This window comes from Tursiops truncatus, chromosome 14 (genome assembly GCF_011762595.2).
Source record: "Tursiops truncatus isolate mTurTru1 chromosome 14, mTurTru1.mat.Y, whole genome shotgun sequence".
In the NCBI taxonomy this organism is placed as follows: domain Eukaryota; kingdom Metazoa; phylum Chordata; class Mammalia; order Artiodactyla; family Delphinidae; genus Tursiops; species Tursiops truncatus.
In genome coordinates, this window is record NC_047047.1 from 24182646 (window position 1) to 24198728 (window position 16083).

The window sequence follows — 16083 nt, forward strand, 5'->3', positions numbered from 1 at the left end:
AGAATCCTGAAAAAGAAACCCACTAATCTCTATAATTAGGAAATTTCGTATAGAAGCCCAGAGAAGGTGCCTCCCCCAGGAAAGGTTTGAGAAGACACTCTTCCCCACACAACACCACTGGGAATCTCCAGTCAGGCTGATTGCAATGCACTTAAGGGAAACAGCTTCATATGGGGGAGAAACTCCCCTTAAGTGCATTTTCAAATACACAAAACACAACAAAAAGATAACCAGATACATGAATAAACAAGGAAACATGGCCCAATCAAAGGGCCCAAATTAATTCCAGAACTGAAAGAAACAGAGGTCTATGAATTACCTGACAGAGAATTCAGAATAATCTTCTTAAAGAAGCTTAATGTCTTCTTAAAGAAGCTTAATGTGCCATAAGAGATCACAGACAACTAAAGAAATCAGGGAAATGATACATGAACAAGGTTGGAATACCAACGGAGATGGAAACTAAGAAAGAACCAGAGGTTCTAGAGCTGAAAGTGTAATAACTGAACTAAAAAATTTAATGAAGGGGGCTTCCCTTGTGGCACAGTGGTGAGAGTCCACCTGCCGATGCAGGGGACACGAGATCGTGCCCCGGTCCGGGAAGATCCCACATGCCACGGAGCGTCTGGGCCTGTGAGCCATGGCCGCTGAGCCTGCACATCCGGAGCCTGTGCTCCGCAACGGGAGAGACCACAACAGTGAGAGGCCCACGTACCAAAAAAAAAAAAAAAAAAAAAAGGAAATTTACTGAAGGTAGCAGACTATATCAAGCAGAAGAAACAAGTGAGACCTCAAAGAGTGATCATTTGAAATTACCAAGTCAGAGTAGCAAAAAGAAAAAAGAAAAGTGAAGAAAGCCTAAGGGATTTATATGATGCTATCAAGCAGAACAACATATACATTATGGGAATCCAAGAAGGAAAAGAGTAGCAGAATGGGACAGAGAGCTTATCTGAAGATATAATGGCCAAAGACTTACCAGTCTGAGGAAGGAAATGGGCATTCAACTTCAAAAAGTTAAAAGGACTCCAACAAGGATGAACACAAGGAGGCTTACAATGAGACGATTATAATCAAACTTTCTAGATACAAAGAATTTAAAAAGCCACAAGACAAAAGCACCTCATCATGTACAAGAGGGCCCCATAAGATTAACAGGAGACTTCTCAACAGAAACATTACAGGGGCCAGAAGGGAGTAGGATGAAACATTACAGGGGCCAGAAGGGAGTAGGATGAAGGAGAAATAAAAAACTCAGGTAAACAAAGCTGAGGGAGTTCGTCACACTAGACCTGCCTTAACAAAAATTGCTGAAAGATATCCTTCAAGTTGAAATGAAAGGACACTAGACAGTAGCATGAACCATACAAAAATACAAAGTTCTCTGGTAAAGGTAAATATATATATAAATATAGAATCCTGTAATACTGTAAGAGTGGTGTAAAAATCACTTTTAATACAGAATTTTAAAGGTAAAAGCACAAAAATAACATGTTAGTGGATACAAAATTTTTAAGTGTAATTTGTGATATCAATAACAAGAGGTGGAGGGGGAGATATAAAGGAGTAGAGTTTTCGTATGTGATTGAAGTTAAGATGTTGTCAGTTTAAAATAGATTACTAGAATTATAAGATGTTTTTTGGTAATCCCCATGGTAAACATAAAGAAAGTACCTATAGAAGATATGCAGAGGAAAATGAAAACGATCTAGAGCACATCACTACAAAAAAATCAACAAAACGCAAGGCAGCAACAAAGTGAGAGAGTGACGTGAACATATATACACTACCAAACGTAAAATAGTTAGCTAGTGGGAAGCAGCTGCATAGCACAGGGAGATCAGCTCGGTGGTTTGTGACCACCTAGAGGGGTGGGATAGGGAGGGTGGAGGGGAGGGAGACGCAAGAGGGAAGAGATATGGGAACATATGTATATGTATAACTGATTCACTTTGTTATAAAGCAGAAACTAACACACCATTGTAAAGCAATTATACTCCAATAAAGATGTTAAAAAAAAAAAGGGAGAGGGACAAAATAACTACAAGACAGACAAAAAACAATTTAAAAATAACAGTCGTAAGTCCTTCCATATCAGTAATTACTTCAAATGTGAATGGATTATATTCTATAATCAAAAGACATATAATATAGTGGCTGAATAGGTTGGGAAAAATAAAAGAAGCAAGATCTGGGAATTCCCTGGTGGTCCAGTGGTTAGGATTCTGTGCTTTCACTGCCTAGCACCTGGGTTTGATCCCTGGTCAGGGAACTAAGGTCCCACAAGCTGCACAGCCAAAAAATTTTAAAAAGCAAGAGCCAACTATATACTATCTGCAAGAGGCTCACTTAGATTTAAGGATGCATATAGGATGAAAGTGATAGGATTGCAAAAAGATTCCATGAAAACAGTAAACAAAAGAGAGCAGGAGTGGCATTACTTAGAGAAAAGAATTTTAAGTTTAAAACTACAAGAGACAAGGATATTATGTAATATAAAAGGGTCAGTTTATTGGGACAATATAGCAACTATTTATATGTATATGTACCCAACAGTGGAGCACCTAACTGTATAAAGCAAATATTGACAGAGCTGAAGGGAGAAATAGCAATATAATAATAGTATGAGACCTCAATATCACACTTTCAAATAGTTGATGAAATAGACAGAGAATCTTAAGGAAACAGTGATCTTGAACAAAGCTAAATGAACCTAACAAATATATGGAATGTTCCACCCAACAGCAGCAGAATATACTTTCTTTTCAACCACACGGACCATACTCTGCAGGATAGATCCCACATTAAGTCACAAACAAGTCTTAACAAATTTAAGGTTGAAATCATACCTTTTCCAAGCACAGTGCAGTGAGACTAGAAATCGGTAACAGAAAGGGAAAGGGAAAATTCACAAATGTGTGGAAACTAAACAGGCTCTTGAACAGCCAATGTACCAAAGAAGAAACCAAAATGGAAACTATAAAGTATCTTGAGGCAAATGAAAACAAAAACACCAAAAGTTATGGGATGCAGCAAAAGCAGTACTAAGAGGAAAGTTTATAGCAATGAACACATTAAAAAAGAAGAAAGGTATCAAATCAACAACCTAACTGTACCTCAAAAAACTTCAAAAAGAACAAACTGAGCCCAGTTATCGGAAGGAAATAGTAAAGATTAGAGCAGAAATAAACATAATAGAGCATAGAAGAACAACTGAAGAAAAATCAAAACTGAATTTTTTTTTTAAGATCAAAAAAATTTGACAAACCCTTAGCCAGGCTAAGTGAAAAAGAGAATAGTTTCAAATAACAAAAATAAGAAAGAGAAACGTTACAGCTAATGCCACAGAAACAAAAAGGATCATAAGATACTATAAACAATTATACACCAACAAACTAGATAACCAAGAAGAAATGGATCAATTTCAAGAAACATACAACCTACCAAGACTGATTTATAAAGAGATGAAAAATTTGAACAAATCTGTTACTAGTAAGGAGATTGAATTAGTAGTCAAAAACCTACCAACAAAGAAAAGCCCAGGACAGATAACCTCACTGGATAATTCTACCAAACATTTAAAGATGAATTAACACCATTCCTTCTCAAATCCTTCCAAAAAACTGAAGAGGTGATAACATTCCCAAACTCATTCTATGAGGTCAGCATTACCCTGATCCCAAAATCTGAGACAAAGATAGTACAAGAAAAGAAAGTTAATAAGCCAATATCCCTGATGAATATTGATGTAAAAACCCTCAGTAAAATACTAGCAAATGTAATTAACAATACATTAAGAGGATTATACACATGATCAAGTGGGATTTATTCCTGGAATACAAGAATGAGTCATAAGAAAATCAGTGTGGTATACTACATTAACAGAATGAAGGGCAAAAACCACATGATCATCTCAATTGATACAGAAGACACCTTTGACAAAATTAAGCACACTTTCATGATAAAAACCCTCACCCAACTAGGAATAGGAAGAAATTACTTGAACATAATAAAGACCATATATGAGTAGCCCACAGCTAACATCATATTCAGTGGTGGAAAACCAAAAGCTTTCCCTGTAAGATCAGGAACAAGGTAAGGATGCCTATTCTTGTGCCTTCTATTCAGTTTTGGGAGTCCTAGCCAGAGAATTCACACAAGAAAAATAAATTGATAAATAAATAAATAAAAGACATCCAAATAGGAAAGGAAGAAGTAAAATTATCTCTGTTCACAGATGATACGATCTCTTATGTAGGAAAGCCTGAAGACTACACTTACATATACACACACACCCTGTAAGAGCTAATAAATCTGGCAAATTGCAGAATGAAATATCAACACATAAAAATCAGTTGTTTTTATGCACTAACAATGAAAAGTCCAAAACTATATATTTAGAAAACACTCATTTACAATAGAATTAAAAAGAATAAAATTTAGGAATTAACTTAGTCAAGGAGACAAAAGATTTGTACATCAAAAATTACAAAACATTGCTGAAAGAAATTGAAGACATAAGTAAATGGAAAGACATCCCATGTTCATGGATTAGAAAACAATACTATTAAAATGTCCATATTACCCAAAGCAATCTATAGATGCAGTGCATTCTCTATCAAAATCCCAGTGGCATTTTTTGCAGAGATAGGAAGAAATCCTGAAATTCATATGGAATCTCAAAGGACCCAAGAAAGAAAAAGCACAGGCAACAAAAGCAAAAATAGACAAGTGGGACTACATCAAACTAAAATGTTTTCTGCCTAACAAAGGAAATAATCAACAGAGTGAAAAGGCAACCAACAGAATAGGAGAAAATATTTGTAAACCATATGTATGATAAGTGGTTAATACCCAAAATATATAAGTAGCCCATGTAACTCAACAACAGACTATCCAACTGAAAAATGGGTAAAGGACTGGAATAGACATTTCTCAAAGAAGACATACAAGTGGTGAACAAACCTGAAAAGATGCTCAACATCACTAATCAGGGAATTAACAAATCATAACCACACTGAGCTATCACCTCATACCCATTAAGGTGGCCACTATGAAAAATACAGAAATTGACTGGTATTGTCAAAGATATAGAGAAAAGGGAACTCTTATACACTGTTGGTGGGAATGTAAAATGATCAGTTGCTATGGAGAACAATTTCTGAAAAAGTTAAAAATAGAATTACCATATGATCCAGCAATCCAACTTTTGGATATATAGCCAAAAGAATTCAAAAGAAAACAGTTCAAGAGATATTTGCACATTACAGCCTTATTTACAATAGCTTGGAGGTAGAAGCAACTTAAATGTCCATCAGCAGATGAATGGGTAAAGAAAATGTGGTATTTACACACAGTGGAGTATTTATTATCAGTGGTAAAAAAAAAAAGAAATCCTGTCATGCCACAACATGGATGAACCTTGAGGACTAAGTGAAATAAACCAGTTACAAAAAGATAAATACTGCATGATTCTACTTATATGAGGTATCTAAAGTAGTCATACTCTTAGGAACTGAAAGTAGAATCATGGTTGCCAAGGGTGGGGGGAGATGGGGAGTTGTTGATCAGTGGGTATAGAATTTCAGTTCTGCAAGATGAAAAAGTTCTAAAGATCTGTTATACAACGATGTGCATATCGTTAATACTACTGTAATATACTTTAATGGTTAAGTGTAAATTTTGTTATATGTTTTTGACTACAATAAAAAATAAGTATATTAGTAATATTTTGTTCATCGATACAGTTAGTATATCATGATTTATTTAAGTATTTGTGTTGGACATTGACATTTTGATTTCTAAATGTGTCTTATTATAAATAATGCTACAGATGTTCATTATGAACGTTTTGTTCCTATAAGTCACTTAAACTGTTATTTTTTTTTTTATAAATTTATTTATTTATTTTTGTCTGTGTTGGGTTTTCATTGTGGTGCACGGGCTTCTCATTGTGGTGACTTCTCTTGTTGCGGAGCACAGACTCTAGGCGCATAGGCTCAGTAGTTGTGGCTCACGGGCCCTAGAGTGCAGGCTCAATAGTTGTGGTGCACAGGCTCAGTTGCTCCGCAGTATGTGGGATCTTCCTGGACCAGGGCTCAAACCCATGTCCCCTGCATTGGCAGGCGATTCTTAACCACTGTGCCACCAGGGAAGTCCCAAAATGGTTATATTATTTCTTAAGATAAGTTTCCGGGGAAAGTTAACTGCAGCAAAAGTTAGACATATTTTTATGGTTCTTGATACAAATACATTTCTAAAGCACAGCTAACCATTCATTATCTATTGCTATTAATAGTTATCTCTTAAATAGTATTAATCTCACATTTATAAATGGTATTTTTTGTTAAAAATAAGGCAAACCCCGTAATAGGTTGTTTTGTTTTAAATATATATTTTCTGTTTTACTACTTAGGATCTAGTGTGCATCTTTAGATATATGAAAGAATAAATATGACAGTAAAAGTCTAATTAGTCCTTACAACATTTAATACAAGGAGAGAGCTTGGTTCTCCTGCCACCAAAGCAAGTATTCTTAAAGAACATTTTCATTGCTTTTTTTTTTTATACCTGGGAATTTTTTTCTAATACCTTCAAATAGGTTCAGAATTTTCTCCCCCTGTATCTTTTGTATAAATCAGGTTTGCAGTAGCTTCATTCCTTGATCACATTGCAACTAAAATATGTTGGTCATGGTTTATTTAAATAGTTTAATGCAGAAAAGGACCTTTTGTAACATTTTATTGTGAAATATATGAAAATTTTAGATGTACCATTTTTTAGATTTCAGGTTATCTCTGTTTTCTAGGAGGTTGGCAAACTACCAGCCTACTGCCCATTTTTCTATATAAGGTTTTATTGAAACATAGCCATGCTTGTGCAGTGTATTATCTGTAGCTGATTTTGTGCTACAACATAAAATTGAGGAGTTACAACAGCAACCATCGAGCTTCCAAAGCCTAAAATGTTTACTATCTGGCCCTTTACCAAAAAAGTTTGCCAGCCTCTGTTCTAGGTCATTGTTTTTCAGTAGTGATGTTAAATGATGAGATTATCTTGATTAAAGATGATTTTTGTAATGTTTTCACTATCATTTACTCTCCTTCTGATACAGAGCTAGAATTATAGATAGATTGCATCTAGAATCACATATAACTCAGAACCTTTTTTTTTGAGATTGTGTTTGAGAGAGTTGTCTTGCATGAGTAATAGAACAGAAAAAAATAGCAGACCACTGATATAGATTAGCATTTCACTTTATCCAGATAAATGTTATTTTTAACTTTAGTGTACTTTATTTTTTTTATTAACGGGGTTCTTTATTTTAAAAGAAAACATATTTTATGGTTTAAAGACAAAAGTCAAAAACAGTACAAAAGCTTATACAGAGAAAAGGAAGTCATCTTCCCCAGAGGAAACCATTTCTACCAGTTTATGTTTCCTTGCAGAAGTAATATATATGTATGTCTGTATAAGCACATACGTACTTATATATTGCCCCATTTTTAATACAAAATTGAAGCACACTTATATACCCTGTTCCATACCTTGTTTTTCCATATATGTACTTACACATTTACTGCTGTAACTGGTAATACTACACTTAAAGCATTTTGTTAATAATGCTTGCTGTACATTATTATCTTGATTTATTTCTTAACTGCCTCTATTTTTTATATAAAGCAAGGAAAGACTTTCAGAGACAAATGCAGTAGTCATTGTTCAAGGGAAACTTGAAAAGAGGACATTTGGCCTAAGCAAGTGCTTACTAATAGTTTTCATTTTAGAGGAGGTTAGCAGAAGTTTAGTTTTTTTTAATTGTTTGATTCAAGTCCAAATACTATGAATTTGTTATTTCATTTAGTTAATTCTCTAAATTCTAATGTGCTCACAGTGTCAAATATTAGTGTAAAACACATTCTAGATTTTTTGTGTGTTTCTTATTCCTCCATTGGCATGTATATGTAAGGGGTAAGTGAATTTTAAAAGATAAGCAGATGTTGAATTGTATTTGAGAGTTTTTTTATGTTATATCAGTTGATACATGTGATGTTCACAAGAGCTGAAGGAAACTGGGCTTCCTGAACATCAACAGAGCAGTATAGGGTTTACAGCAACAACAGAGGGAATGAAATGCACCCACCTCACGGAACATCAAATTCTAATGACAAAACAGAAACCATTGTGAGTCACAAAACAGATAAATTATTACCAAAATAATTTATAAATTTTAATATTAAAGTAATATTTAATGTTAATTAATTTATTAATATTTATTAATTTAATATTAATTAATATTTAGATGTTATTGAAATTTTAATTTTTAATATTAGATTTAATATTAAATATTTTGGTGTTGATATTAAATATTTCAATTTTAATATTAAATATTTTAATAATTATAATACTTATAATATTATAAATTACCAAATCATAACATGCTCAAATGGTTTTTTTTTTAATGCTTGGCTTATTTATTTATTTATTTATTTTTAGCTGTGTTGGGTCTTTGTTTCTGTGTGAGGGCTTTCTCTAGTTGTGGCAAGCAGGGGCCACTCTTCATCGCAGTGAGCGGGCCTCTCACTATTGCAGCCTCTCTTGTTGCGGAGCACAGGCTCCAGAAGCGCAGACTCAGTAGTTGTGGCTCATGGGCCTAGTTGCTCCGCGGCATGTGGGATCTTCCCAGACCAGGGCCCGAACCCGTGTCCCCTGCATTAGCAGGCAGATTCTCAACCACTGAGCCACCAGGGAAGCCCGCAAATGGTTTTAATACCAGCTCAGATACCCATATTGCAAGGAAGACCACAGACTGATTTAACAGTAACTCCACATGGACTCCTGTGTTTCAAATATAAAACCACTGATTATTGCAGGAACTCACCTTGTTTATAAAATCTGATCAATCCACACTTACTAACTTCTCCTCTAAGACTAACTTATGATTAGCTCCAGCACCTAAAAACCTTTAAGTGTCCTTTCCTACCTTTCCCTTTGAAACCTCTTTTATCCTGGTGTTTTCCTTTGCTCTACAAGTCTTATAAACCCAGGTTTATATGATTGTCAGTTTCCTTGGTGGTCTTTGTAAGGTAGATTTGAAAAATTTTTTCATTAGACCGCTATTTACTATATTAGAAATAAAAGTTTGTAATATAAAACGATTTTTATTTATTTTTATTTTATATTTATTTAGATTAACATTACTACAGGATACTCACCGCTCTCACCTGAGGGAATATGAAAAATACATACAAGATGTCAAGAGCTCAAAGAGTACCATCCAGAACCTAGAGAATTCATCAAATCAAGTTCTAAATTTTAAATTCTATAAAAGCATGAAAGTTTATGTGGAGAATTTAATTGACTGTCTTGATAAAAAGGTACATGTCTATAAATATGTAATCATTTCCTTTTTATGGAGAAATTCCCTTACAATGTGATTTTTTTTAAGTCTAAATCCCATAAGTAAATATTTCATCTAGGACTCTTCCTACACATTTTTGACATACTGGAGTATTAAGTATTCCCTCAATGTTGGACAGTTAGGTGTAGTTTGTAATCATTTTGCAACTTATAAATAGCAGTATAAATTTTTAAAATTCCATTTGTTTAAGAAAAGTTCCTAGAAAGTAAATTATTAAGTGAAAGGGTCTAAATATTTTTAAGGCTTACGAAACATTGCTAAATTATCCCCCAGAAAGGTTGTATCAGTTTCTAGTTTACTACATTAAAAAATGGTTTTTGTTTTTACATATTTATTTTGATCTCAAACAAACCCTTTGTTTTGTTAATGTAGTTTTTCTTCTTTTGAATTATTTGTGTCCTTTGCACTGCTATCTTCTTGGTTTATATGGAGGTTTTTTGTAGGGTTTTTTTCCTTTTTTCTTTTTCCAGTATATGGTGAACAGTTCTTTATTGCTTAAAAATTTTAGTGCTTTATCCTATTTGATGTAGGTAAACATTCCAATTTGCCTTGTCTTTTGATTTTGTTTGCAATGGTTTTTTCACATTAGATGTGTTTTTTTGTTTTTAATTTTTTTTATTGAAGTATAGTTGATTTACAACGTGTTAGTTTCTGGTATACGGCAAAGTGATTCGGTTATGTATATGTATGTTCTTTTTCATATTCTTCTCCATTATGGTTTATTACAGGATATTGAATATAGTTCCCCGTGATGTACAGTCGGACCTGGTTGTTTATTTTATATATAGTAGTTTGTATCCACTAATTCCAAACTCCTAATTTATCCCTCCCCCACCCCCTTTCTCCTTTCATAACCATAAATTTGTTTTCTGTGTCTATGACACAGAAATATGTTTTCTGTGTCTGTTTCTGTTTTGTAAATAAGTTCATTTGTGTCATATTTTAGATTCTGCATATAAGTGATATCATTTAGTATTTGTCTTTCTCTTTCTGACTTATTTAGTGTGATAATCTCTAGGTCCATCCATGTTGCTGCAGATGGCATTATTTCATTCTTTTTTATGGCTGAGTAGTATCCCATTGTGTGTGTGTGTGTGTGTGTGTGTGTGTGCGCGCGTGTGCGTGTGTACACCACATCTTCCTTATTATCCATTCATCTGTCAGTGGACATTTAGGTTGTTTCCATGTCTTGGCTATTGTAAATAATGCTGCTGTGAACATTGGTGTGCATGTATCTTTTCGAATTAGAGTTTTCTCCAGATGCATGCCCAGGAGTGGGATTGCAAGATCATACGGCAGCTCTATTTTTAGTTTTTTAAGGAACCCCCATACTGTTTTCCATAATGGCTGCACCAGTTTACATTCCCACCAGCAGTGTAGCAGGGTTCCCTTTTCTCCACACCCTCTCCAGCATTTGTTACATGTAGACTTTTTGATGTTGGCCATTGTGACCAGTGTGAGGTGATACCTCATCGTAGTTTTGATTTGCATTTCTCTAGTAATTAGCAATGATATCAGATGTTTTGAAATTTTTGTGTTAATCAGATTTATGAATCATTCTTTTCCATTATAATTTCTGATTTTGTTTATACATACTAAGTCCTTACACTGGGGTCTTAAGTTGTCCTTTTTTTAAAGTAGACTAATCATTTTAAAAATATACTCTACTTTCTGCATTACTTTTAATTTACTTTTAAAATATTACCAAGTAATTGTATTTTCTCCCCTATTGTTTTAAGTTGACTACCTTTAATATCACTTGGTAGTTACTTTTCTGAAGTATCTATTACAATGTAACTTTCTTCATTCATCCTTGAAGAATTACACTGTCAAAGGCTTGAATCCATAGCATTAGCTATGGAACATCATTGGAGTGGGGGGATTGTTGCCCAAGAAATATAAAAATGCCGGTTTCAACTAATCACTCAATTCTGCTTGACAGCTTTCTTACTTGTCTGGTTAGGTCTCTTCCGTTCTCTATTTTTTTAAATTTTACCAGTTTCCTCAAGTGTTCCCTACAGTCTGCCTCCCATCAGTCTGTGAAAAATAGCTGCAGTCATTATTTCCTCCTCCTCTTTTGTTCAAAAAAGAATCCTTCTTATCTATCCACTCTTACCATGTTCCTGACTCCAGCCCATTAGGTTTTATTATTTATGATATTTATAGCTGTTTTAATAACAGTAAGTTGATTTTCTAGTTTTATTAGTATTAAAAGTATTGGAAGCTAGGTCTGTTCCTCACAGTGTTCTTTTAATTGAGATGAGATGGTATAAAAAATGTTTCTGTATATGAGAATTGAGCATGTAATATGCTTATATATAAATATTATTTTTTATAATTCATTAAGGATGACCCACAAAATGTTACTTATATATGTATTTCAGATTATCAACATCCAAGAAATAGAATCAGCCATGCATGCACTCCTTGTAAAACAAGCCATGATCTTTATGAAACGCAGGCAAGATGAATTAAAACATGAATCAGCGTATTTACAACAGTTATCACGTTAGTGTTTTTCATGTTCAATGTGATTTTTTATTCATTAAGCTAAATTATCAGCTAAAAGATAAAAATATTTTTATTCCTGTATAAAAAATGTTTTTTGAGTATTTTCCCACTAACCTTTCACCTACCCCCTTCCAAAACTCCCAAACCATTTATGCTAGGGCTTCAAAATGTCTTAAATGCAGTCTAAAACTAAAAAATGAAAATTATAACTTCTAATCACTTAGTATTTGAAACAAAATATTTATAGGACCATTTAATGACTGTTTGGAGATGACTTGAAATAAATATATAGACTGTGTCAGAAATATAACTTTATAAATTTTCCATAGCCCGTCCACAGATTGTTTGTGGAGGTTAAAGAAGTTCTGGTGGGTTCAGCATAGAATCATCTGTAAGATCTCATTATATTAATAAAAGATTTGGATGCTTCCCTTTAGTTCTCACACTGGTTTTGTATTTTCAGAGATGTCTTCCATTGGTTAAGGTGCTGTCAGGGTATAGTGAAAGAAATGGGACCATAGCATCAAGTAGATGATAAAAGCAAAATCAGAATGACTCAAATACATGACATTCAGTTGGTCATAAATTACGGTACATGCTAAAATAGGAAATAATATGAATGACGTATTGGTAATGCAAATGTTTCTAGCATTTGACTATAGGGACAGAAAAAAAACTGGTGAAAACTGCTGAAAAAGAATACTAGGGAAAGAAACTTTATATTAAATTTTGTTACTGTTCTCAAGTGCTGAACTATATTCACCAGACAAGGTATATTTTCTTAGACTAGCAAACTCAATGACTGTTAATATTGTGATAGGGTAACATTGCAATTTCATTGCATGATGAAATATGCAATTTAAGCATATTCTATTTGTGTGTGTTTATATATACAGATATGTATATATACCTAAGATATAACTTGTTTTCAAAGTGTTTCACTGTATTTCTTTTAAGAATTTGCAGTATGAAATTAATTTTATTCATTAACAGGCAAAGCTGAGACGTCAACAAATAGAAGCTTGGCTATAGATGAAAAAACTCAATGGATTTTAGAAGAGATTGAATCTCGAAGGTAACTATATAAAGACTTAAAGCATCATTGAGCAAGTATTTTTTACTGCTTAAATACAATTAACCATATAGTATAAATAACCATAACCTAGCATATTAATTTGTGAGGATGATATAAAACCAAAATTTATGGTTTAAAGATGCACTGGTATATTTGGATCAGTCAGAAGGAATGGGTAAAATGGCATTTATCAGGCTGGGAATGGCTCATACCTAAGAAGCCGGTCCTAATTACATTGTTACCTGCTCTTCCAAATCTGGGTAGGCTATGGGAATGTCTTACAGGAAAAAAGAGGGAGAACCAATTCAGATTAATGAAGCTAAAATGTCAAAAATATTAACATAAAATTGCATGCAAATGTGATGGTTTATTTCTGGGTATTTTAAGTAAATGATGACTTTTTGTTTTAAAGCATTTCTTTTCAACAGGAGCTATTTGTTTTTTATTTATTTTTGGTTTATTGCAAAATATAGGGCACAAAGAAGACAAGCAAGGGTTCTTTCTGGGAATTGTACTCATCAGGAAGGAACATCTAGTGATGATGAACTACCTTCAGCAGACATGATGGACTTCCAAAAAAGCCAAGGTCAGTTATCAAGTTTCTAATGTGTCTTGAAGTATTGAAATGATGGAAAATGCTTTGCTGTGATTGCCCTTAATTATTTAAGCTATGTAAAATAGTTGGTAAAATTCAGGAAAAAAGGAATACATTTTTTTTTCCATATAAGACTTGTCCTTTCCTCTGAAAAAATGGATAAAATGGAGGAGCATGATGAGTATTCCTTTTCATCTCCTGTTATAAAGGAACCATGAACATTTTTGGCTTCATTTCTCTACTGCATACTTTCTATATTATAATTTTTAATTTAAAATAATTGAATTTAGTAAAGCCCAGTTTTAGCATTATAAGAAGGTAAAATATGTATAGTTGAGTGTGGGCTTTACAGTCAACCAGATGAGTTCAAAGAGGGGATCTAGTCTGTGTGATCATTGACAGATTCCTTGACTTCACTATATCTGATATTGTTGTTTGTTTGCTTGTTCTTTGTCTGTAAATAGGTAGGCTAGAAACACCTACCTTATAGGAAACATAGTTATGATGATGAAATGAGGTAATGTATTTATAGTGTTTTGGCATATAGCAGGGGCTCAATAAATGGCAGACTTTATTAGTGTCAATTGTTACTAAAGTGTTTTTTTAATAAAACCTAATTTATATGTTAACGTCAAAGGATAGTTTTCAGCTCAGTTGATTACATAAGTTATACATAACTATGTTTATAGGAAACAAACTTCAAGATCACAAACTTAAAATGCATAATATACAGAGACTCATTTTCTTCACAGGTGACATTTTACGGGATCATAAGAAGATTTTTGAAGACGTACACGATGATTTTTGTAATATCCAGAATATTTTATTGAAATTTCAACAATGGCGAGAAAAGTTTCCTGATTCTTATTATGAAGCTTTCATTAGTTTATGCATTCCGAAGCTTTTAAATCCCCTAATACGATTTCAGTTGATTGATTGGAATCCTCTTAAGGTACATAAGCTTAACATGTGAAAAAAATCATCCTGATCACATTTAGTTACTTAAATCCTCTAGTTATCAGGTTAACTATAAAGTACCATTCCTTTAGAGTTGGAATTGATAATTTGTGCTTTGGAGTAATAGTCTGCACTCATCTTTTCTTGGTTCTCACTCTGTTTTTAAGGCTGAGTGACACTTAACATCAGTAAAGGAAACACTTTTTCTTTTAAATCTTCTTCTATGATAAGTTTAAGATCACTTAAAAAAGTAAAGGTAGTATTAGACCTTAAGAATTTTAGAGTCTGTTTGAGTGAAATTCAAAATAGGTACCAAGAGTTCTGAAGTTGGAGATGACATAATGGGAATACTTGGCTAGGAAAGCTACAATGAAGATGAGGAATTTAAATGAGGATTTGAAGGATATATAGAATTTAAACAGGAAGACAGAGGAAGGAAAAGGTATTTTATGAAGGTACATAGGGAGAAATATTAGTTTAGTAGAGACTGCATAGATCCTAAATTAAGAGATATGAACTTGTTTTGATAGATAATGGGAGGCGTGACATGATGAAGGTAATGTTTTAGGAAGCCCTGAGCAACAGGCTAACTTGGAGGCTAGGGAGAAAAAGTTGAAGGTCTATACTGAAAGGCTATTGCTGTAGCCCAAGTGCAGGGTGAAGAATTCCTCACGTGGGGTGATAGTGACAAAGGGAAGAGAAAGAAAGTGTTGATTACAAGTGGCGTTATGAAGTAAGAATCAGTAAAATACTGAGAATAAACCTAACACAACATATCAGAAAGATGACCTCAAGATTTGGAGTCTGAGTTATTAGTACAATGGTAGTTCCATTCATAAAAATGGTGACTTTTCAGACAGGAAAACGGTTTTGATGGAAGTTTTACTTTATAGACAATGAAATGATGATGGGACATCCATGTGGATATGCCTGTTACGCAAACAGAAATGAGAAAATGAAACTCTAGGAAGAAAGGAGAGCTGAAAATAAAGATTTAACAAAGTAAAGGATGGATCCTTGTCGTTTTATCTTCCTCGCTCTAGTCATGCATGCCTTTAGGCTCTGTGTTAGGGCCATGCAGTGTTCATAGTTTAGGAGCCAAGCTTATCCCTAAGAAAGTGGTAGATAGTTGGTCGGAAGGCAGCCTAGTTGTTAACCACTCCAGCTGAACTGAGTACTCTGTTACATCTAGCAAAGATCTGTTCATTCAGTTATTCAACAAATAATAATTGGCCATCTGCTGTTTGTTTAATAATAAGCTAAACCACATGCAAAGTATATATTTGTGCCAGTGAGACTCGAGAGAGCCAGAAGTGAATTTTGCGTGAGCTAAGTGTATTTTTATAAATAAATTACGTGGCTATTTTAACTGCTGTTGTTATAAATGTATACTTTGCTCCTAACAGTACCTGCCATGTAGTAGGCTCTGAACACATAGTGGACATTTCTGGATATGAATGAATGCATGAAACGCAGTGTTCTGTCCTACTGCCTAGACATCATGTCTTAGTCATGTCATCCTGC

At 33.7% G+C, this 16083-nt stretch overlaps 1 protein-coding gene across 4 annotated transcripts in view; it reads left to right on the top strand.

Annotated features, from left to right (window-relative positions):
• GCFC2 (GC-rich sequence DNA-binding factor 2) overlaps window positions 1–16083 on the top strand; it is a 73781-nt gene that overhangs the window by 36673 nt on the left and 21025 nt on the right. For 2 of the 4 annotated variants that reach the window (XM_019942160.3, XM_019942159.3), the window contains exons 6-10: window positions 9191–9377; window positions 11806–11929; window positions 12926–13007; window positions 13481–13593; window positions 14355–14554. In XM_019942160.3, the coding sequence (XP_019797719.1) occupies window positions 9191–9377; window positions 11806–11929; window positions 12926–13007; window positions 13481–13593; window positions 14355–14554 (706 nt within the window). Of the gene's footprint in view, window positions 1–8037; window positions 8176–9190; window positions 9378–11805; window positions 11930–12925; window positions 13008–13480; window positions 13594–14354; window positions 14555–16083 lie in introns of those variants that run through there. The other 2 variants (XM_073791194.1, XM_019942161.3) reach the window with 2 other exon arrangements.